Below are 24,124 nucleotides of genomic sequence, written 5' to 3'. Positions count from 1 at the left end.
CTCGCCCTTCCTTCCCTTTGAGGCGATAAAATCGTCGAAGAGGGCTGTGGGGTGGGGGTGGTTTTTTTTGTGGGTAAACTAGCTGGTAAAGTATTGTCGTCGATTGTTTGAGGGGGTTGAGGTGTGGAGCTCGGCAGCTCCTGAGCCCAGCTCCCCGCGGGGATGGGTTACCTGAAGCTGCTGGTGGTGACGGACTTCAAGTCATGGAGGGGCCAGCAGGTTATCGGGCCCTTCATGAGGTTCAACTGCATCATCGGGCCCAATGGATCAGGTATTGCGGGTGGGTAGGGGGCAGCTGCTCCATGAGCTGCCAACATTGAGGGCTCAGTTTGGTGGAATTTAGCCTCGCGGACCTGCTGAAAATCTTCTCATGTGCACCTGAAGGTGTGGCAGTATAAACGAAGCCTAGGAAGCACCTGCTGTATAATTTTTAGCTGAAAGTGTGGGTTTTCTTCAGGATGGAAGGGCAGGAGCAGGCTGCGGGGGAGAAAAGTTCGCGTTGACGTGGTGCTTTCTAGCTGAAGCAGAAAGCCTATTTTACAAACAGCACACCTTGTCTTGGCCATCTCAGCTTACAAAAATCAAATAAAGATGGTTTTATTTTAGTACTCCGGGCTGTACCAGTGGAAACCTGCTTGTTGACGGGAGTCTGTGGGTTTTGCTGCGCTTCCTCCGGGAAGGGGAAGGTGGCTCTGTAAAATGGCGGCTGCTGTGGAGCGGGGCTGGCACCGACGACGCTCTGAAGGGGCAGCAGCACCGTGTGATCTCAGAGTGCTGGATATTCTTTGTGAAAAGCGCCAGTCACTTGTTTCTAAAATTTTAAAAGTTTAATAGTAATAAAATGTTTATAAAAATAGCAATATAATTAGAGTAAAACTGGTAGTATACATAGTATCTTGTCTGGGTCTGTAAGGGGGTTAGCTCCTTTGAGAAGGAGAGGGATAATCCCTTGATAGTAAATTCACTTGGAAAGAAGCTGTCTTTGCAGCCATATGGCCACAAATGTTTGTAAAACTATGTGATAGCTTTTTTCCACTGTCTCCTCTTTAAAATAATTTCTGATCAATTAATGGCGAACCTGCAGAGTTGCTACCTTAGTTTGTGACTCTTCCTACACTGCACTTTAAAAGCATTTGGTCAGTTAGTCATCACTTAGCAAATTTGTTTAAAATATTTATATTTTAAATTCTTTTATATATAAAAATTTTTAATAACATGAGAATGCTGGAAATACTGCACTAATTTTGGGCAAAAATATAAGTGTTAATCTGCAGATTGAATGGGAGGTGCTATAAGCTTCCCTGAATAATAAGAATAGTAAAAAAGGATAAAAAAAGACTGTAGGTGCGAACTGTTAGGTATAAGCTTTGGATTGAAACTTACTGTAAAAAAATTCAGGTTATTATAATGCCAGATAGGCTTATTTTCTGCTGCCAGTGTGTTACATCTTAAAAATGTGTTTATTATGTGCTACAGCTTTTCCTCGATAAAGTCACAAAATCATAGAATGGCTTCAGTGGGAAGGGGCCCCCTATGTCATCTAGTTCTAACACTCCATCAAACATTCCACTAGACCAGATTGTTCCAAGTCCCATCCTGCTTGCATTGAGCACTTCCAGGAGTGGGGCATCCACAGCTTCTTTAAGCAACCCATACCACCATCCCACCACCCTCAGAGAGAAGAATTTCTTCCTAAAAGAATAAAAAAAATACATAATTAGAAATAGAATTTTAAAATAATTTGGTGATTCCCCAGATTCTTTAATTCTTAATAAAATACTTCCATTTATGTAATGTCAAAAATGTCTGCATTTTTTTTAATTTTTAAGGAAAATCTAACATAATGGATGCTGTTAGCTTTGTGATGTGTGAAAAAACATCAAACTTGCGAGTTAAAAGTGTTCGAGAACTTATCCATGGAGCACATGTTGGAAAACCTGTTTCTTCTACAGCCAGTGTGAAGATTGTGTATTGTGAGGAAGATGGGGAAGAAAAAACATTTTCAAGAGTTATCCGTGGTAGGTTCTAGATTCTACTGCAGGTACTGTCTATTGTGTGATATATAAAGAAATGAAGACCAAAAATACCCAAGTTAGAATTTCAGATGCCCAATAATAGATCATAGTTGGGCAGATTAGTATAGTCCTTCAGATGGTGATATAAATGAAAAAACAGATTTAATTAGTTAAAAAATTAAGCAAGTTGTTTGCTCAGTATCCATCTCTAGATATTTCTTTGAAATCTGTGGGTGATGTAGGCTCTAAGAAATAGGGTCTGACACCTTGCTGCAGGTGTCAGTTCCTTTAGAAAGTACTAAAATTGGAAACTAGAATTTTTAAACAGAAAAAATAAATTACTGAAAGGAATAAAGAAGTAATTGAAATCTATTGTGCTCTCTGAGAAAATTGCTCAGTTAAATTATTCCAACTAGTTTAACTTTTCCAGTGGTTTTTTATGTTTAGCCATTTTCAGCAGTATTTTTTTTCCTTTCCTCCTTCAGGTAGTTGTTCTGAGTTTCTTTTCAATGACAAGTCTGTCAGCCGATCTGCTTACATATCTGAGCTAGAAAAAATAGGCATTCTTGTCAAGGCCAGGAATTGCCTTATTTTTCAGGTGAGCCTTCAAGGTACTTTCAAAGGAAACCCAAAGATTCTTAGGTTATTTCATAGAATGCACAGTTAAGTTTTGTCTAGAAATGAGAGCACCCTTAGCCAACTACAAGGCAACATACTTTTTATTGATTTCAGCAAGAAATACAAGACTACAAAATACATTTAATGGGGTTGGTATATAAATGCATACACTAGTAAGAAAGAGGCTAATCTGGAAGAAGTTGAGTGCTTCTGTTATTCACAATATATAGAAAAGTATGGGTCTGTATAAATGCTTAGTGTATTTAATTGCAACAGTGCTAGGAAAAAGTAATTTCATCTTTAAATACTCCTGTTAGTAAAGACACAAGAAAATGTAAAGGATTTTTTTTAACATTGAGGGGTTAAAAATTCTATTCAACTATCAGTTGTCAAGAATTTTATGACATAGGCCTTAAGCTTTTGATGAATAATACATTTCACAAAATCATGTTACTTAGAATTGCTGACAAAAAATCCTAAGGAAAGAATAGATTTTTCCCTTTTACAGAAACATCTATAGAAATCTGAGTGGCTGGCAAGGTACTCAGATTTTTGATATGAATTTTTCTCCTCATTTTGACATGAATTTTTTCCTTGAGCTTGAATCTAGATGCATTTCCACCAGCTGTGTTGACCATAAATAAATACAAAAGTCAATCTGTACTATATGCTCCTGAATTCATAAAGCATCAGAATGATCCATGTTGCTGCATAATTTATTTATTTTCAATTTTGGTTTAGGGAACAGTAGAGTCAATTGCCATGAAGAAGCCAAAGGAGAGAACTCAACTTTTTGAACAAATTAGTAATTCATGGGAATATGCTGAAGACTATGAACAAAAGAAGAAGAAAATGCAGCAAGCAGAAGAGGATGCACAGTTTAATTATAACAAGAAAAAAAGTGTGGCAGCAGAACGCAAACAAGCAAGGATAGAAAAAGAGGAGGTAGCTTGAAGTTAATCAGTTTTTTCATGCTAAGTTACCAGATTTTGCATCTCTTGTGAACTTCAATACTGTTTGTAATAAGCACAACAAACAAACAAAACAAACCCACAAACTTTTTTTTGTTTTAGTCCTGTAGTTTTTTTAGTATGGCATACTGTATAATAATTTAGTATCATTTGAAAAGGTAGAGGGATACATATAATCTAAATAAAAGAAAGTATAGGTTTGCCAGTATAATTAATTAAAAGTATTGACTTCAATATTTGAGTTTTATGATTAGTGACCATTACTGGAATTAGAGCTACTTGTACACCATCAATTTCATCACTTGAAATTAGACTGCTAATGATAGAAAACAGTTTTTATAAACTATACTTTAAATTTTAATGTTGGTAGGCAGAGCATTACCAGATGTTAATCAAGGAACTGGATGAAGAAAGGATTCAGCTGCAGCTTTTTCAGCTTTATCACAATGAAAAACAAATTAGCTTTCTGAAAACCAATTTGGATGAAAAGAATATGGAGGCTCATATCAAGAAAGAGGCTCTTTCTACAGCAGAAGATTCATTTAAAGTCAAGAAAAAAATGTTTGGGATACTAAACAGGGACCAACAGCATATGGAAAAAGAAATGAAGTAGGTTTTCCAATCAGATTCTGTGATAGTTGAATAAAACATTATCTGCACTGGGAATTCCTTGGCAGGTGTGCATTTCCTGGTGAAAATGTAGTGGGTCCAGTGCTGTGGAAATCAGTTCCTAGTAATTCACTGAAGTAAAATCCAGAAATTATTTTTACCTCCTATACCATGCCTAGTTATATTTTTCATCATATAAACACTTGTTTGCTATTGAATTTTAGGAGGTTATGTTTCACTTCTTAATTTACTGTTTTCACTGGATATAAAATAAATCCTCTGTGGGCATACCCACAGTGTAAACCCTACCCTTACAGTTTAAAACTGATTGTTTGCATATGTGGTCAGCAGTGGGGAGGGAGTGTCTTTTCTATCTTCCCTCTCTCCCCTTTTCCTGTGGCTTTGCACTTTTGGCTGTGTCTTGTTGGGGTTGGTTGTTTTGGGCTTGTTTCTGGTTTTGTTTTTTAGGACTCTGGAGGCATCACTGATTCAGCAGAGACCCCTCTACATAAAGGCAAAGGAAAACACATCCTACCAAATCAAGAAAGTAGAAATGTCTAAAAGATGTCTGAGGGACAAGGAGAAAGCCTGTGATAAGGAAAAGCAGAACATAAAAGAGCTAGAGATTGAATTGAGTGATATTGAGAAGGCATGGAGAGCATTTGAGGAGAAAACTGCAGAAGAGAGAATGGAGAGAGCAGAAGATATTGAGCTGGGGGAAAGTCAGGTAAACCTGGAGGCCCAAAAGTGCTGCTTACTAGAGAAGTCAAAAATGCTCCTGATTACACAGAAACTGTTATTTCACCAATGTCCTGTGATTTTTAGTGGTCTTTTTACCCTTGAACTTAAACAAAACCAAAATTCTAAATTTTATTTAAACACATGGTACACTGTGGGAGGGTAGGACAGAAAATGTTTGTCAGGGTCTCAGGGTGAGTGATTTTTGAGAACTGTTCATCTGAGGTATCAATTAGGGAAAACCAATGAAGACTTGGTAGTAGACATAACATCTCCTTTGAGAAGGAAAGGGCTACATCCCTTGATAGTAAATTCACTTGGAAAGAAGCTGTCTCTGCAACCATGTGGCCACAAATGTTTGTAAAACTACATGATAGCTGTTTTCCACTGTCTCCTCTTTAAAATAATTTCTGATCAATTAATGGAGAACGTGCAGGGTTGCTACCTTAGTTTGTGACTCTTCCTGCACTGCACTTCAGAGGCATTTGGTCAGTTAGTCATCACTTCGCAGATTTGTTTAAAATATTTATATTTTAAATTCTTTTTTGTATAAAAACTTTTAATAACATGAGAATGCTGAAAATACTGCACTAATTTTGGGCAAAAAACATAGTGTAAATCTTCAGGTTGATTGGGAAGTACTATAAGCTTCCCTGAATAATAAGAGTAATAAAAATGGATAAAAAAAGACTGTAGGTGAGAACGGTTAGGTGTAAGCTTTGGATTGAAAATTAATGCAATCAGAATTAAAATTCAGGTTGCTATAATGCAATCAGAAGCTAGAGGAGTCTTCTGGATAATTTTCATAAAATTTAGGTAGGTAAAGTTGCTTAAGGCTGTAACAACATGAGTTTTCTCACTTTCCAAGGAATGAAATTTTTTTTTTTGTTTCTTTTTGTGCAGTTAGAGCGGTACAAAGAGCTAAAGGAGGTGGCAAGAAAGAAAGTAGCTACACTGGCCCAGCAGCTGGAAAAGCTTCGTTGGGAGGATAAAGGAGATCAAGAAAGGCTGAAACTTAATCGCAGGAAGAAAAATGAACTTGAGGTATCTGTGTCAAACGAGAATTAGGTTCTTAGGAGAAAAATGTCTCTCTGGTATAACTGTATGTAAACATGTTCATTGGTTTGAGCTAATCAAATCCTCAGCAGAAGAGAGATACATTGGAAGTGCTAACTTAGTTTCCATGTTGCAGCAAGTTTAGCAAAACGGCCTCTAAATTTGTTCAGAAATCATGTGCATGAGCCCACACTGAGGATTTGGGTTTGAAAGCCTTGGCTCTCATATTTTACAAGTACTCTCAACATTGGCTTAACTGTCAGCAGTCTCTGGTTGTGTAAGTGTAGTTTTTCTGAGGTGTCCCACTGCTGTTGTATTGTGTGTATGATACTCAAACCCTGCAGAGATGTATTTTGATCACAGCAACACTTTGCTGAGATGGTTTTAAGGTCAGTTGTGTGTAAGAATATCTTGTAGTTGGAAAAATCTCAGTTTCCTCTCTTCTCTTGCACTTCATAGGCAGCTTTTTTGTGTGAATACAGTTGCAGTGATTTTGATTTGTGATATCTTTTGTCATTGCAGATCCAAACATGTAAGAATAAAATAGGTGCATTTTTCACTCTGGCTTGGTTACCATTCCTGATGGTTGCTTCTGATAGAAGTAAAAAGGGCAGAATGCTGTGTGCTGGCATTTCTGGTGTGCTGGAAACCTTGGCCTGTTTTGGGTTTTCAGGCTGTATTTTTTTATTTAACTCTGCTAACTTGCATTTTTGTCACCTACTAAGAAGTTAGAGAGGCAGGATGCAGTTCTTCAGCATTTAGTTACAGAGTCAAGATTTGAGGGAGACTGCTGTTCAGAAAGCTTAAAAATGCATCATATGAGGCTTTACAAGTGATAGAGCTCCAAACACCTAATTCTTGAACATATAAGCTTGCTTCTATGGAAAAGTCTGTATTTTACTCCATGTTTATGAGGATATAAATAATAGCGAAGATAATGTTTGTACATCCATTTTTACTTCATAAATTTTTTTAAAATTACTAGTTACCAGAAAAATGTAGTTGGTATCTAGAAGTGAAATAAATTCCATTGCCTGTGCTTCTTAATCTAGCAAGTCTCATTGTGTTGTTGAGAAAAGAATAAGGGTTACTTAAGAGTGCATGAAATATATATATGCAAACAATGTAGTGGGTGCAAGTTAACTCTCCATCCTTACAACTATTTAAAAAGAAGTCCAGGGATTAAATTAAGGTTTAATAAACTGTGTAGGTAGCAGTATTTTTTTTTCCTCTCTACTTGCTTCAGTTAATGTGTTTTTAATAAATTTGAGTAATTGAAAATTATTTTTTTACCATTGGTGGGGTTTTTTTACTGCAATGTTTTGTGTCAGTTTGGAAACGGTTTCAACTTTTTTGGAAAAAGCTATTGATGTAGAGCCAAGAGTAGCACCTCTTTGTTTCAACACCTATAATTTCCTGGTGCTTTGTTTAAAGGTTTTTTTTTTTTTTGGTGGTGGTGTCTTGATTCTCTGTGCTGAATAGGTTTTCCCTAAATTGTAGCTGAACATGGAAAATCCCATAATGGCCTTGGTATAATAATTTCCCCATGTCATTTGTTCAGGTGTAGCTTGGCACCTACTGTTGCAGAAGAGATGCTGTCACTTCACCATGAAATAGCAATAAAGAAGAAAAGATCTATCTCAGTACTTGTAATTAATGTAGACCTGTATCTTAAAAACTTAAAACTGTCATTTTGCTCTGATTTATTTTTAACACATTCTATTTGTGACTGCATAGGAAACCATTAAACAGACTGTGGAACAGGTAGAAGAGCATGAAAAGCGCATAGAGAAGTTGGAAGAATATGCTAAAGTATGCATGTATGTGTAAAAAAAATAAAAGCTAACTGGATTTCTTTGGTGTTAATCATTTTTGAAACATAGCAGGTTTCTATTTCCTTCTAATTATTTTCTTTGAAATTTTAATAAGAACTAGAATTCTTACTAATTTTACTTAATATTTCAGTCACTGTGGCTGTCAAAATAAAGTAGGAAGTATGATGACTAATCCATATTTTGTTTGAATCAGTTCTATAGATATAAGTTCCCACAATTTATGGTACTGTGGGTATGGGGCTATTATTGGACAAATTCTGAGCAAAACAGGAGAATTTTGTAGTTGTGCTGTTCTAGAAAGCATTAATATTTACATTGTGTATTAGCACACCTTGATTCTTGCCTCCTGGGTCTTGTCTTCTGCCTGATATTTACTGCTTGTGAAGTTAGGTGACTTCAGAATGACCTTCTGAAGGGTGTATAAATGAAAATGTGAATTGTTTTTTATTTTTGCTTCTGTTCAAAGTGGATCACTAACAGAAAAAAAGCAGCAGGAGGAAGTGCTGGCTAAGGAAATTGAGAATGCAACAATCCGAATGGCTGAAGTGAATGAGGACTTGAACAAAATAGTTGGTGAGCTGCAGAATGCCAAGATTGATTACCATGAAGGGAGGCGTGAGCAGATGAGAGCAGAGATCCTGGAAAGTCTAAAAAGGCTCTATCCAGATTCTGTGGTAATGGAATGGCCTCATTTAAGTGCTTTATTTTAGAGCTAAGACTTATAAGTTCTGCAGCTGGCTGAGTAAGCAGCTGGAGTAAATTGGACAGTCTGGAATATCTTTCTAACTTTTGTTCTTGCTTGAGTGTATAGTATTAATATTAACTAATACTTCTCTGTATTTTAATCTTCAGTTTGGAAGATTGCTTGACCTGTGTCAGCCTATTCATAAAAAATACCAGCTTGCTGTTACCAAGGTATTCAGCAAATACATGACTGCTATTGTTGTTGCCACTGAAAAAATAGCAAGAGATTGCATTCGGTTCCTAAAACAGGAACGAGCTGAACCTGAAACTTTTCTTGCTTTGGATTACCTTGATGTAAGTATGTTTTTCCTTCTCCTGTCATCAGCAAGTTACTACACTTTTAAATCTTGATACTGGCTCATTTTGAACTGTCTTGTTTATTCTCCATGCATTGGTGTCCTTTGATTTGATGCATAGGTTATACAATTATATCTTATGCCATCATAAGTAGCAATGCAGTAGGTTATGCAGATTGAAGGACAATGGTGTACAGAGAAAATAAACCTCAGATGTTTTTAGTCTTGCAGTGATTGAGCTCCCTGTTGTGTTGATCTGTACATCCTGTCCCCAGACTACTCAGATTTGGACATGCTTTGCTTTAACAACATTTAACAACACTGCTTGTTTGCCTTACAGGTTAAACCAATTAACGAGAAGCTGAGGGAGATAAAAGAAGCTAAAATGATGGTGGATGTTGTACAAACTCAATTTGCTCCACTGAAAAAAGTGATTCAGTTTGTGAGTGGGAATGCCTTGATCTGTGAAACCATTAAGGAAGCAAAACACATTGCATTTGATGGACCAGTGAGGCTGAAAGTGAGAAGCCAAAGTTTATTGCATACATTTTCCATTGCAGTTATGTATTGGATGCCATTAAATAATTCTTCTGTAAACATGCTGGAGTACTGCAGATAAACACAGAACTGGTACTCTAATCTCACAGAAACAAATCACTAGATACTTCACTTGGCTGATTTTGCCTCTGACAGTAAGTTGAAGTGGTTTTCTGGAAAAAGGAGGAAAATGAAAGGATAATTAGTGTCCAAATGTGGGTGTTGGTGTAGTCCTTGTTATGAGGAGTAGGAGGAATGGATAATTATGCTTCTTAAACTGTCTTATTTAAAAACACAAACTTTATCTTAGAAAATACTTTAAAATATCTGCCAGAATATCTTGGTTGTAGGTATGGATTATATTAAGGGCTGCAAGCTTCTCTGTCCCTTTCTGCAGTTCTTTCTTTGTATTCCTGTCTCTATTGCTGCAGACATTATTTCATTCACTTAATAAACCTTCTAAAATTTTGATTGAGAGAGTTTTAAGTTGAAGGTGAGTGTGAAGTCATTTTTACTTGAAATAAAGTCACAAACACCCATGTTCTTTACACAAATGTACATTTCACAAGCTGTTTGCCTTTATTCTGTTACCATGTTGCTTGGTCTCTTCTACCAAGCTTAGAAGGTCTGTTCTACACTTTTTAAGTGCAAGTGTATACACAAGGGGCTATATGCAAGAAAATGATAGTTTCATTTTATGTTCTGATCAGCTGTAATAATACCAAAATGTAATTACTTCTAAGAAGGAACAGACTTCTATTTGCTTCAAATGCCTCATGTTAGCAGGTTTGAAAGAGAAAAGAAAAATTTGAGTCCAACTCAAATGTGATTGTTACTTGTTTTACCACCATATCTTGGGCACTAGTGCATGGGATACTTTGGCTGGGTTTTTTTCAGATTTATTTGGATATAACTTGTTTTCTTCCAGACAGTGTCTCTTGATGGAACTTTATTTTTGAAATCTGGAGTGATTTCTGGAGGATCAAGTGATTTAAGATTTAAAGCTAGATGTTGGGATGAGAAAGAAATGAATAAAATGAAAGAAAGAAGAGATAGCTTGATTACTGAGTTAAAGGTAGGTCTCTTAAAAGCACTTAACTGCCGAAGTCATGCTGTGTCTAATTTAATTCACCTCTGGGAAGGTGATTTTCTAAAAGTATAATTTTTAAAGCTTCTGGAAGATGCAGACAAGACATAATAGCTGTTCATCCTCTTCTAGGTAATAATGAACTCTGCATCTCAGTTCTTAGCTGTGGTTCTCAGCTCACAGGCAGAAATGCAGGACAACACTGTTGGTCCAAGCTCCCTCCTGGAAAACATTAAGAGTACCTGAAGACTTGTAATGAAAATGACAATATGGATGTGTAAACATGGGAATGTTTGCATGAACCAAAACCTGCCAGTGTAAAATGATTTGTCATACCTTTAGTTGGCTTTTTTAAAGAAGAATGGAGTTGTAATTTAATCTGCAAGTGGATACTTTCTTGGGAGAAATAAATCCATTATGGTATTAATATTGCATATGACCTGTGCTATCAGCCTTTACCTTGAATGAGGCCTAGGTCAGTGGGGCTAGCTTTAACATCTGAAAAACAAGTAATTTTCACAGTTCATCTTCTGTTTTTCTCCCACCATAACACTTTCCAGGACTTGATGAGGATCAGACGGAAGGAGGCTGACCTGAAGCAGCTGCGTGCTCAGTGCCAAGGAACTCAGACACGACTTAAATATTCCCAGAGTGAATTGGACATCATTAAAAAAAAACATCTTGCTAATCTCTTCATGGTATAATATTAAATCTTTATCATTTTCATGTTTGATAATTGTTTTAACTGCAATTACTGATCGAGTAATGCTACTTCCTTACATAGTATTTAAAGTCAGTTAAAGTTTTACATACAACAGTTTCAGCTGAGGAATTGATAAAATATAAAAAACAAAGATTGCAAAGTACTTCACATGAGGCTTTTTCTATTGTGGTTTAAAACTTGGGTTTCTGGTAAGCTTGGTTTATCATCTAGTAACCTTCAGAAATCTGTAAGTCAAAGTGCATTTTATGAGGTACTTAGTTTGCTTTTCCACTTGTTAAAACTATAATTGCTACATGCAAATTGGCACTAATAGTGGCTAAGTGGCTTTTGAGAAGAAAATATTTAATGTTTTAATTAGAAAAAAAACCCAGTTAACCTGGAACAGAGCTGTCCCTTAATTTCTAGAAAGTTCATCTTCCTATTGAGAAAAATCATTGTCTTTTTCCTCTCTATCTAGGAAAAATCAAAACTGGAAAGTGAACTGGTAAATATTGAGGCTCAGCATGATATGCTGAATGAAGGAATAGTACAAAGAAAAGAAAAAATAGAAGAGTTTCAGAAGAAAATTAACAAGGTAATGCCTTCTGTCAGAGCTTTTAGAGCTCATGCTATTAGGCTACAGAAGCTTAAGTTCTACTGATGTAGACACTTTGGCCATCTCATCCCTTGGTTTCCCTGTAATTTCCCAATCTGCCAGTGGTCCCTAGAGCAGTTCATACAGACAGTGGACAGATTGCAGAGCAGGATTGTGATGAAGAGACTAAAGGCATTCAGGGAAGGGAATGTTAGTAAAGCATAATGTGATGCCCAGAGGAGTTTCTTGCTGGGTTCTGCTGGAGTAGGCAGCAATTGACCTCTTGGGGAAATAGGCACCTCATCCCTACCTGTGTTTTGAAGCTGCCTTTGCTGCTACTCTTGTCAAACCAAGAAATCTGTTATAAGCTGTGGAAAAATGGTACTACAGTTTTATCTGGGAAATACAGAGCCCAGGACTTTGATGCTGGTGTAAATGAATATTGTTGGAGAAAGAGACATTCCTCACCACTGTCTGCAATAACTCAGGCTGTATCATACATCTGTAATTTAGTTCCTGGCTTCTGACCCATTCTCATCAGTCAGTCTGGGATTAATCCATGACTGGAATTCTACATGTAAGAACAAGCCAAAATTGCTGCCTGTTCTGTGTCTTGCTGGGGGTGCAGGCATGAGGGAGTGCAGATGTCTGTCATCTGCAAACACTGAGGAAGTCATTGATGGTTAACCATGTAAGGATTCCAGATAGAGAAACTTTTCTTTTGCTTGTTCTGAATAAACAAAAACATAGAGGCTATCATTTGGAACTAATCATCAGTTTCCAATGAGTAGTGTAACTTGGATAGTATAACTTGGTTTGATGTAGTATTTGATACTTGGCTAAAAAACCCTGAATACTAAAACAATATAAATAATACCAGGCTCTGACCTGTAGAGTTCTCTTAAAATTTTGTTCAGTCCATTGGGTTTCCTTTTAAATAGGAATTTATAGGAATGGACTGTTGCTGTTTCTTCTTTTAGTCCAGCCATATGCACTGTACCTAGTACTTGCCTGCTTAAATTGTAAAAAAAATTTAGAATTGATTTTAACTGATGCTTTTGTTAATATATGCTGTATAATTAGGAAATGAGCTATTCTGTGAGAGTTTTTGCTATGACTTTTCTATAAGCAGAGCATAGTAGTTAATATTGATGGATCTCTTGAAAGGATTCAAATAAAGAACTGAATTACAACTCCAAGAAACTTAGTGTATCTGATTAGTGTCCTGTCTAGCTTTCTCTTCTTCAGCTGCCTGGGAACAACAGGCAAAAGCAGGGAAGCTGGTTCCACTGTGATGACTTCTGTCTTCAGAATGACCAGGTGCTGTCAAGAAGAGCATAGATTGGAGTTACACTTGGTAGATCTCAAATGCCTTATGTCTGTCATTTAAAGTGAAAGTGTTATTTGAAAATCTCAAGTACAAATTTGAAAATCTCAAGTACAAATTAATTCTCAGTAGTTGTCAGCTGTTTTCTTGAAGTACCTTAAAAATCTAGCCTGTAGCATGAAGTGATTGAATATTTTACATCTGTGTGTTTCAAAATAGTATAATCATTTTTTGTTCCATTTCTCTGTTTTTGAAGGTTGAAGATGATGTGTTCCGGGAGTTCTGTGAAGAAATTGGCATAGAAAATATTCGTGTGTATGAACAAGAGCATGTGAGACAGCAAGAGGAGATTGATAAGAGAAGGTGATATCTGTCACTAAAATGTGAACCAGTGGTTGGTATTAGATTGGGCACACTGGTACTGGAGAAAACTCCCTCACAGGAAACAACACAAAGTCATAGGAGAATGTAGAAGGTTCTCCTTGTCACTGTTAGTTAGGCCACTGCTGTAGATGAGTTAGACAAGGATTAGTTAGATCACTGCTGTGACTTGGGTTTGTTAGACAGAGTCAGTGACAGCTTGCAACAGACTTGATAGGCAACATTTACTATTTTGGCAGCAGTATTGTAATAAAATAAAAAATAGTTTTCTAATACCCACATTGAAAAATGGTACTATCCCAGATTGAGAATAGCATGAAGGGTCACTCATGTGTGAATAAATCTTGAGGAAAACTGGGTGTAAGATGCAGGTGTTTGGTGTAGGAACATACTCTTGTAAGGAAGACAAGTTCTTGAGTTTTTCCAGGCAACCTCAGCTAGTGTTTCTCTCACAGACGTGTGTCTCTACACCACAGATTTGTATCTTAGAAGGAAAATGTTAAAATGAACTGATGGTTGAAGTTCAGGTATCACTTTCCATATTGATGTGGCTATAATCTATATTGTATTTGTTTAACCAGTATCACTGTATGTTTGTGATTTCCCATATATTCACAGGATGTAGTGTGATCAATGTAATGCAGATTTTTGTGTTCACATAGAGGATACATAATGGTATCTAAATAGAGTCCATCACAGTTAATAGCCTGCTTTGTAAGAAATGGTTTTAAATCCTGTACCTTGACTAGACTGGAGTTTGAAAATCAGAGGACACGACTGAACATTCAGCTGGAGTATAATCGTGATCATCTGCAAAAATTAACAAACTCAGTCAGCAAGTTGAGGGAGACTATTCATAAAGATGAAGCTGAGATTATCAAGCTACAGAAGGTAATAATAAAAAACAATTTCTCTGTCTCTGTAATTCAGTACATTCTTTCCTCTCAGTTTCAATTTAGAATAAATGTAGTTGATGCTGTGGATTAATTTTTCAAGGGGTTAATTCAGGGTTGACTTTGTAATTGCTTAGACAAATGCAGATGCATATTGCATATTAACTTTGGAATAAACTGCCATATTTGAATGCTTATTTATTATTAAAAATAAGCTTACTAAAAATTAGGTTTTGGATTACTGTCTGTACAGTATTATTTTATATTTTGTTCAGTTAGTGTATTCTGTTGCTATGAAGAGGCAACATAGTACTGTAGATAAAACCAGCAGCATGTGGCTCAGATTCAACAAAGATTTTATGAGTAAGAGCAAGCAACTCTGGAGCTTTTACATCTTTAAGCTACTTTACAGCCACCAATACGTTTGAAAAATTGTTATGAAACCAATTTAGATTTTTAGTTCAAATAATATGTATGGGTTCCTCCTTTGCAATGTTCTTTATCCTGTACTGTGTGATGGTGCTTGTTAAAGAAACAAGCTTGTGCTTGTTCACAGAAAAGGGAAGGAGAATATGGGTGCTTTGAACAGAAACCAAAATGTGAAATGTATATAAAACTGCCACAAAGTGGGGGAACCCCCCCCAATGCCTTTCAGATCTTCACTGTAGCTCATTTGAATGTAACAGGTTTAACTCCTTCTTTCTGTATAGTAGAGGTTCCAGATCTAGATTCTTAGTGGGAGGTTAAAAATCTAAACATTTCTCTGCAGGATGAGGAAAAGCTTCTAAAAAAAGTGAATGAACTTTTGGAGGAGCAGCAACGCCTTAAGGATAAACTAAGTGCTCATAAAGCTGAGCTTGCAAAAAGCCAAAATGAAGTTGAAGAGTTCAGAAAGACAATGTTAACTCTTAATAGGTAACTCCTACTTCTACTCCTGGGAAGATGATTAAAGGGATAATATTTAGAATGGATTTACTGATCACATGTTTGGATTTATCTTTGGTTTTCTTGTGGAAGATTTATTAGAGATATAATGATTTGCATCTACAGTGTGCTTTAGTTGAACAGTGTTTCTGATTCAGTGTGTGAAGGAGAGTATTTCAAGAGGGCCATCCCATAAACCATACAGAATTATTTTATTATCTACCTAGTCTTAAGTCTTACTGTGATCTCTGACCACAGATCTCTCATCCCTTGTGGAGAATATGAAGTAGCTTACAGCTTGATTGGCAGCATGTGACATTCCCTTGTAGTTTCACAGTTCAGTTTGGGTTGTACAGTGGGTCTGATTAATGGGAACACTTATTTTCCAATTTTATTGTTATTTTTCCAGACTTTTCATATGCTGGATACCTTAAACTAATACTATCTTTAGGTCATTTTTTTTCTCCTACTGTTACATTAAATCAGCTCCTTTTTGGACAGTTTATACTTCAGTTCTTTTGTGCTTGCTCGTTATTGATGTCCCTTAATCAGAAGTCATCACTATGATTAAAAACCCCATCACATTGGCACAGTATGGTTATGTAAACTTGTGGAATTTTCTATTAACTCATGACTGTATGCCTTGTAATTTATGTTGTGTATAATTTTAACAGTGTTTTGCTGGTGGTAACTTGATGCTATCACAGGAGTTGGTTGTAAAGAATCAAGCTGTTTCAGGGAGAGTAATGGTAAAAGATACTTGGTTACCTGTTAAAGGATCAAATCTCCATACATGTTCACTAGAGCTGAACAGAACAGAGGCAGTCTGTAATTAGTAAAGATGGGTATTTGAATGTGCTTTTAATGCACTGAGACTGAGGCTCCCTCTGGAGTAATTTGGGAGAATGGAGGGGATGGCAGAAATACCATTTTCCTTTCGTTTGGTGGGGGTTATTGAAGAGGAAGCAGCCCTCTTGGTGCTTGGAATCTGTTTTCTGTGCTGTATTTTTCATGCTGTTTTTCTGTGGATGTTATTAGCAGTGATGTTTCCACTTTTGAGTTGTTTTGTGCCTATTTGCATGTAGAGAAGCCACAAAGTTGCAGAGGGAAGCTACAGCTCTAGAAACCTCCCTGGAAGAGATGAGATTAAGGGGACACAATCTGCTGCTTGAGTGCAAGGTGCAGGACTTGAAAATCAAGTTACTGGCTGGATCACTGGATGACATCAGTGAAATAGAGGTACTTACAGTGTTTACAGAAGATAGATATCATGGAGGAGCACTTACTCATGAATTTAATTTTTCTTTCCTTACAGGACTGTTTCTCTTACATAGTAATGTTCAAACCAGTGCACTCTATTCATGTGATCAGGTCTCTTTCATTCAAAAGGAGGATTTATTTTTATTTTTGTAGACAGAAATACTGTTTTCAAGGCTTTTTGCTTGTGCTTGAAACATACTCTTGTGAAATATATAAAATCTTGTTGTACAAGAAAACTGGTATGAAGATAAGTAAGAGGATACACAGGGGTGAGTTCAGAAATGTAAATAATTTTGGCGTGTGCAAGATCATATTTGGTCTATCATCCATAATATAAATGCTGTGTATAAAATCATCCTTTTGTGTTCAGTAGCTGTAGATATTCACAGAAATCAGGGATAGGCTAAAATAGAAACATTCCTTCTATCTGGTGGCTGTCCCTCATTATTTGTCTCCATCTTCCCTTTTTTTCCAACACACCTCTTGTGAGGAGAAATAAACTTTCTGCACTGTTACAGAAGAAATGAGCTGTGGGTTTTGAAGAACTTAAAGCAAGTGTGTGAATTTGGAAGGAGTCTTGTTGAACCCATTCCTTAGAAAGGTCTTTTTGCTGGAGGATAGGTGTGAACTGGGCAGCAGACAAGATGCAGGCAGTGAAGTGGGGTGGGCAGGGCAGTCTGTGAAGGGAAAGAGGAACTGCCAATGATCCAAGGATGTGGGAACTCTGCTCTCACTGTTTCTGAATAAGGAAGAGAGGAAACCAAGGAGGGGAGCAGAAGGAAATAACAGTGTGGATTCTTAATCAACCTCACAGAGAAGACCAGCAGGATTTGGTTGTGAGAAAAAATCTTGGTGGGAAAGGGGTCTAATAATGAGAGATAGGACATGTTTCATTGTTTGAAATTCAGGTGACAGGCAGTACAAGATTCTCTGCTTGTGCTATACAGAACTGAAGCTCCTTGATCCTTTTGAGTGGAAGGAATGCCTCAGCTTACACAGCCTTCCCTTGGAAGGGATACACTGGTATCAGTGAGTTTACATCTTCCCAATCAGGAGATTTACAGTATGTACAGTGTTGTAAATATGTAGTAAACAGGTTGCTGCTGCTTTTAGCATAGCTTGAGGCTGAGTTTGGCAGATGTTTTCATCTTCATTTAAAAGGTGTGTGTGTTAATTAGGCTCATAAGATCTTAACTCTTCATTCCATTTGGGCCAAGCAAGAGCCATGGATTACATACACCTCATACCATGTTACCATTGTCTCTTAATTTTAGAATTTTTTTAATGAATTGGTTTTACAGTTTCAAAGTTAACTGTTGTATTTCTGAACTGGAATGTTATTCATCTTACAGCCAGGAGCTGAACTAGAAGGAACCCAGGCTCTATTAGGGATCTATGAGAGGGAAGAGGGAATTCAGATAGACTACAGCACCCTGGAAGCTGACCTTAAGGTAATCTTTTGTCTGAAATTATTAGAGATGGAGTGTCTGATTTTTATTTTTGTGAAAGGTGTTTTATTTGTTGTTTATTTTGTTCTTCCCTAGTCTTTAAGTGCCACTTGGTAAAACCACTGCTAAGCTGAAGGGGATGTGTATGTGTGCTCTGGTTTTGTACTCGTGATGTAGCATTGATGTGTGGGATTTCTAGAGAGGTCAGTTTCCCATATAACTGGCTTTAACTTACAGCTTACCTGAACCACAAAAATGGAACTGAGAGACTTAATATAACCTTGATTTTTTTTTCCTTCCTCCTTTACCTTCTGCCTGCACAGAACAGAGGATGAATCTGTCATCAGTAGAACTTATCTCGAAGAATTCACTGAGAACCTCTTCTTTAAAAATCAAGAAGTGAAACACAACTCCTGCTCCTGTGTTGTATTTTAAAAAGGGAATTGAGAGAAAATAATTGGCTTCTTGTTTTTAAAGGTCTTGGGGAAGAAGAGTGAGGGCCTGGTAGATTCATTGCAAGAAATAAGACCTGGGTGGCATTTTCAGTTGTGTTTCAAGTTAAAGCTATTAATGAGTGGGGTAACTGTTTCAGGAACCATGAGTGCTTGCTGTATGTATTGAAGTGTCTTGGCCTAAAAGCAAATTGGATTGCTGTGTTGTTTTTTGTTTTTTTTTTTTCCTTTAGGAACTAGAATCTGATAAAGATATAGAGGATCAAGTGATGCAAATGCAGCAAGAAATCAAAGCTAAAGAGGTCACATTAATGAAGACAGCTGCTCCAAACCTGAGGGCAGGGGAGAAGTTACTGATAGCTCGGGACAAGTTCCAAGAATCAATAGATGGTAACACTGAGTCTTTCATGTCACTCAAACTTCTGTGATTCCACTCTCACTGAAATTCCTCCTCTTGGGGTTGGTCCTGCTGGCTTTGCCTGTTTCAGATATTAAGGGATTTTTTTTGTACTCAAGTGTTTATCCTCAGTTATCTTTTTACTTACATGTTCAGCAATTCATTAACATACACTTGAGTGTTGAGTAGTTTGTTGAAATACAGTTTGAATGATTGGGAAGATATTTGTTCCCCATGTGACATCATAAAGAGTTTTTTACTAGCTTTCTGAGAAGCTGACTTTAATGTTAAAATTGCTTAAGTTTTTCTTACATAACTGAAGGAACTGTGTATGTTGTCCTAAACTCATACATGAGCATTTCTGCAAAATTACTATTATCTCCAGAGAGTTTTGAAGATATTAACAATGTAAGAAACTTCAGGGGTTCTGGAGCGGTACCAGGTCAGTGCTGGTGCTGCTTAGGGCTGCTTGCTTCCCAGAAGGAATTAGGAGAAGAATATTGTTCCTTGCTCCAGACAAATGTGGCACAGAGCAGATTGAATACATCACAACTTTGCAGGTTTGTGGGTCTTCCATTTGAAATTTGGAAGGAAACTCACACAATACTGGAATGTTCCTTTTTCTGCAATAAGTATTTTCTTTGATGCTGTTCAAGGTACCCACTATACATTTGTTCTGTGTATTTGCTCAAAGACTTCTTAAGGAGTAATTTCTTAAGAATTATTTTATTTTTTTTTCCATAGCTTTTGAGAACAGCAGAAAGGAGGCCAGAATATGCAAGCAGGAATTTGAAGAGGTGAAAAAAAGGAGATATGAGCTGTTCAGCAGGTGCTTTGAGCATGCCTCCATAGCCATTGACAGGATCTACAAGAGGCTCTGCAGGAACAGCAGTGCTCAGGTGAGTTGTGTGCAGGGGCTGTGCCTTGAAGGCCATACTGGATGCTTTGTTGTCTAGAATAAAGTAGCACTGTTTTCCAAAGACCTTAAGAAGAAAATCACAGAAATAAAGACTACAGAAGTTTAGGGTCAGAGAAGGAATAGGCAGTATGCTTGACATTAGACAGAGAGAGGTAATCTGTGACCTTGGCTTAGTTTAACTCTGCTTTTAGCAGACTGGTAAATTATCACAATACAAGTGTGAAATGTAATTGAGTACTTCATTTAAAAATAACATTGGTTTACACATCAGGTTACACTAATAATAATCATGAGTACAGACAACTGAAAATCATAAATCAGTGCTAGTGTTCTGTACAAGGTCTTGAAGCACCTTCTATCCCACTTAAATATTTAGAAAACATATATAGACATAATATGTTTGCAACTTTTAAGAAACATGCAGAAAAATTGTCTCACAATTATCATTGTTACTGTTCCTGTGATAATACCAAAAGTCAAGAGGGAACTCCCAAATGCTTTGGTTATGTCAAATTCCATAGACTGTGGAATTTTTAAAGGATTGAACTCTTAAGATTTTGTGGTTTTCTTCAGCATGTTGTGTGTTTGTTTGGTTTTCTTCCATGATGTCTGTGATTTGAGAGGAGACATTTGAAATGAGGGTTAAGTAAGGAAATTTCTCTTACCTGTCTCCAGTTACGCAGAGGGGAAGAGTCTCTATTATTTTATTGTCTCTTCTGTTAATGAGAAAAAGAAAACATCTAGCAAAGATGTTACCAATCATACCTTCAGTAGTTAGGAAAATGGTAATTCTTTTAAAATAATGCTTTTAAATTTTGTCCCTGGGAACCAAGATACAAAGTACAGAAAAAGACTTTAATACAAGCAGTCTTTGTCCAGCTCGAAGCTAAGTTCTGTAAAGCTAAACTTTCACCAAAAAAGGCAATTTTGCAAATATATTGTCTTCCAGGTGAAAAAAAGAATAAATCTGCTTTTGAAGTGTAATATTTTAGTAATTTAAAAATTCAAAGCCATTACATAAAGGGTGATAAAATCAAGGTTATTCAGTAGTTGAAAGTCTGGAAATAACAAATAAGTGGCACCATTTCCATACTGGTTTTGTTACTGAGCCTCTGGGATCCTGGTTTGTTGACAAAACCATTTTCTCCAGGAACTGGATACTGCTGCTCTCAGAGTGGATGAACAGTGAGAAAGTCACTGGCTTCCTCACTACCTCGGGCAGTATTTAAACCTAAAGGATACCCATCTAAATACTTGGATAAATCTCACTATTAATTAACAATTAAATGTGTTTGTTTCTAGGCCTTCCTTAGCCCAGAAAACCCTGAGGAGCCCTATCTGGAAGGGATTGGCTTTCACTGCGTGGCTCCGGGCAAGCGCTTCATGCCCATGGACAGCTTGTCAGGAGGGGAAAAAACTGTGGCAGCCCTGGCTCTGGTGTTTGCTGTGCACAGGTAAGAGAGCTGTTCTAATTATTTAATTACAATAAATATAAGAATAATATTGCAAAATGCTATCAACTTTATTTATGGAGTAAGTAAGTAATTAGAATGTTGATTAACATTTTGGTATCTCCATGCAAAATACTGCCTTGTGTTCTACAGCTTTCGTCCAGCTCCTTTTTTTATTTTGGATGAGATAGATGCTGCACTGGACAACACAAACATTGATAAAGTAAGTTGCTCTTTTACCAACAGTATCTGGTACCTTCTGTAAAAGGATGGCTACTTGTGTTGCAGGGTGTTGGGATACAGAGATTGTTTAGCCTGACTGAATCTGATTTAATTTAATTAGGTTGGATTTAGGGCTGAACTAATGAGTCTATGAGAGAAAAGTCCCATGACTTTTCTTCATTAAAACACCTTCCTGCCCTCTTAATTTGTCTTTCCCTTTTTGCCAGTAACTGTTCAATGTAACAAGAACTGAGGCTGGAGCAGAAACAGCAGAGGTTGCAGCTGTGGGTGGCAGCCCCTGGGAAGGGGAGGCTCAGAACAGGGAGAATTTTGCAGGGAGGAATCCTAAAGCTCCCCACATATGCCTGGATTTTCTTCTGTGGAAGCATTCTTTTTCAGAACAGTATTTCTACTAGCACTACTGCTAATGTCAGTCTTGGTGGAGCCTAACAAACAAAAGCAGTTGTTTAAACACCAAATATTTTGGTTTTTCCCCTGATGGCATTAACTGTGATGTGCCAAGTACCCCAGGGTTTGCTTGGAGGGTACCTCGGGAATAGATAGCTGGAAAGCTCTACCACTTGTGCCTGCCAGAAAGAATTAAATTCCTTCCTGGACATTACTGACTCACTGTGAGAGGTTCCTGGACCTGAATTCCCTAAATAATCCTTGGGATGCAAGTCCACAGGAGTTACCCAGGCCCTAGGGCTGTTTTAACTTTGTGCAGTGTGTTTCAGCAGCCTCAGATGGGATGCAATGGGGCTATAATGAAGATCCCTGAGGAAGGTTTGGCTCTCTCACTAGTTAGAACTGTACTCTGAAGTTTGTAACTTACTAACAAGAGTTCTTCCCATAAGTTACTAACAATTCTTCCAGTAAAAAATTAATTTCCATTTCATGTAGATAGAAGTGTGCAGAAAGAGGGCTCATTAAAAAGGTACTGGTTTTCCTTTATGCAGCATTTAATTTATGTTGAGGGAAATTGCAATCTCACCAGTTAATAACTTAAATTTTCTACCTTTAAGTTGCATTACCATTGAGAAACTTGCTGCTGTCTGCAGTGAACCAATTTAAGATTATTATACAGCCAGTAGAAAACTTTTCACACTTCTAAAAAAACTTTAGGGATTTTCACCTTTCTTTCTAGTTATATAAAGTAGAATTGTTATTCATTGTCACTGCTGTCTTTTTATAGCTTTATTCACTGGAATGAACCATTGTTTTCTTGAATGTTTTCAAAAAGCAGCACACCTGAGGAGTTGTCTTAAAACCATGCAAAATATCTGGCTTTTACAATTGGTTTATTTCTCACTTTAGCAATCATGATGGAATTCTGCAGCTAGCACAGTTCAGTCCTTCCATCACCATTCCCTAATCACAGCATTGTTTCAGGTTGCCAGAACTAACTGAAATACTTGGTTTCTCTCCAAAGGTCTCGAGTTTCATTAGAGAACAGGCACATGAACAGTTCCAAATGATAGTTATTTCCCTGAAGGAAGAGTTCTATTGCAAGGCAGATGCACTGATTGGAGTGTGTCCTGAGGTAACAATAATTGTGGGTAAATAATGCACAGGGGGTTGTGGAGGTGCTGGGTCACACCTGCAGTGTTGCTCACAGTTGGTGGCTGGGTGTGTCCTGCTGTGCAGGTACAGCTTTGGGGAACTCCAGCTCATGATTGCATCTCCTAGTTACAAAATGCTTATTTCAAGTACCAGCAGTGTGTTACATGTGCTCCTCCCTGTTCTCAGTATGATGATGTCATGTTCAGCCAAGTCCTGACCCTGGATCTTACCGAGTACCCTGAGGAGGAGGAGCAGGACACAGCAGAGAAGCCCAGCCAAGGTTCTTTCTTCCAGTAGTGCATGGATGAGGTCAGGGCCAGGTGACAGCAGGAACTGGGCTCACAGCTGGCTGTTAAAACCTGAGTTTGAATGGGGCTGTCAGGGGTTGACAGGGAAATTTTAATGTTCACTTTTCAAGTGAAGCAGTTTTGCAGATTAAGGGAATCAGCTGCTACTCCTTGATGCAGTTTTGTTAAGGAGTGAGAGCCTGAGGCTGTTTCTGAGGTGTGCACACTGGTACCCAAAGCTTTCATTCCAAGTATTTTGGGTGTAAGAAGTGCTGCAGGTTTATTTCCATAAGTAGAGTATCCCAAAGAACAAGCCTCTTGTTTTTCTTAGGAAAAGTCCAAAGTGCCAGCATGCTGTTCAGGTGCTCACTGCTCCAGTCAGGACCTTTTGTGTTGTAGCTGTCTCTGTTTGCCTTCAGAATAGGATTATTTCCTCTTTTCTAAAACAGTCAGGCACTGGAGTGTGTTCATTATCTGGGGTGACTTCTGTGACAATCAGATTTCAGTTCTCCATTGCAACCTTACACAAGTACTGTGTAAAACTTTTAACTGTACAAAAACTTGGGATGCAGCTCTAGAGCTGTGATGTAACCTTGAAAAATTTCACCTCATAGAGAAGTGGAAAGAATGAGTCATGCTATAGAGGCAAATGAAATATATACATAAAAATATATAAAAATGTAATATTCTTATGTAGCTGTCCCAGTACACTTAAGTTACTTTGCTGGCTGTTTCTCATCTAAGCAGATGGAAGTTAATGAATTTTTCATCTAAAGTTAATGAAGTTGGGTAAAGG

At 37.3% G+C, this 24,124-nt stretch overlaps 1 protein-coding gene across 1 annotated transcript; it reads left to right on the top strand.

Moving 5' to 3' along the window:
- The first annotated feature begins 162 nt into the window (after positions 1 to 162).
- Positions 163 to 23,338, top strand: SMC1B (structural maintenance of chromosomes 1B). The gene is made up of 25 exons (XM_063153934.1): positions 163 to 271; positions 1,830 to 2,018; positions 2,501 to 2,613; positions 3,375 to 3,578; positions 3,975 to 4,213; positions 4,682 to 4,940; positions 5,855 to 5,995; positions 7,745 to 7,827; positions 8,309 to 8,516; positions 8,695 to 8,880; positions 9,223 to 9,402; positions 10,348 to 10,494; positions 11,067 to 11,204; positions 11,688 to 11,804; positions 13,388 to 13,494; positions 14,262 to 14,403; positions 15,175 to 15,320; positions 16,415 to 16,568; positions 17,942 to 18,040; positions 18,723 to 18,879; positions 19,631 to 19,785; positions 21,108 to 21,259; positions 21,410 to 21,479; positions 22,911 to 23,021; positions 23,228 to 23,338. The coding sequence occupies exons 1-25, from the start codon at positions 163 to 165 to the stop codon at positions 23,336 to 23,338; spliced, it is 3,717 nt and encodes a 1,238-aa protein (XP_063010004.1).
- The last annotated feature ends 786 nt before the right edge of the window (positions 23,339 to 24,124 follow it).

The sequence above is a fragment of the Melospiza melodia genome, chromosome 4, assembly GCF_035770615.1.
Source record: "Melospiza melodia melodia isolate bMelMel2 chromosome 4, bMelMel2.pri, whole genome shotgun sequence".
Classification (NCBI taxonomy): domain Eukaryota; kingdom Metazoa; phylum Chordata; class Aves; order Passeriformes; family Passerellidae; genus Melospiza; species Melospiza melodia.
The sequence above is the reverse complement of the archived record's forward strand: the minus strand, read 5'-3'. Positions and strand labels throughout refer to the sequence as shown.

Bases quoted from the DNA above. Each gene is read 5' to 3' on its own strand.
- SMC1B (XM_063153934.1), top strand. From the start codon at position 163: ATGGGTTACCTGAAGCTGCTGGTGGTGACGGACTTCAAGTCATGGAGG. The intron at 2,019-2,500 runs GTAGGTTCTAGA...TTCCTCCTTCAG, and splicing joins ATTTTCAAGAGTTATCCGTG to GTAGTTGTTCTGAGTTTCTT. The intron at 3,579-3,974 runs GTAGCTTGAAGT...TAATGTTGGTAG, and splicing joins CAAGGATAGAAAAAGAGGAG to GCAGAGCATTACCAGATGTT.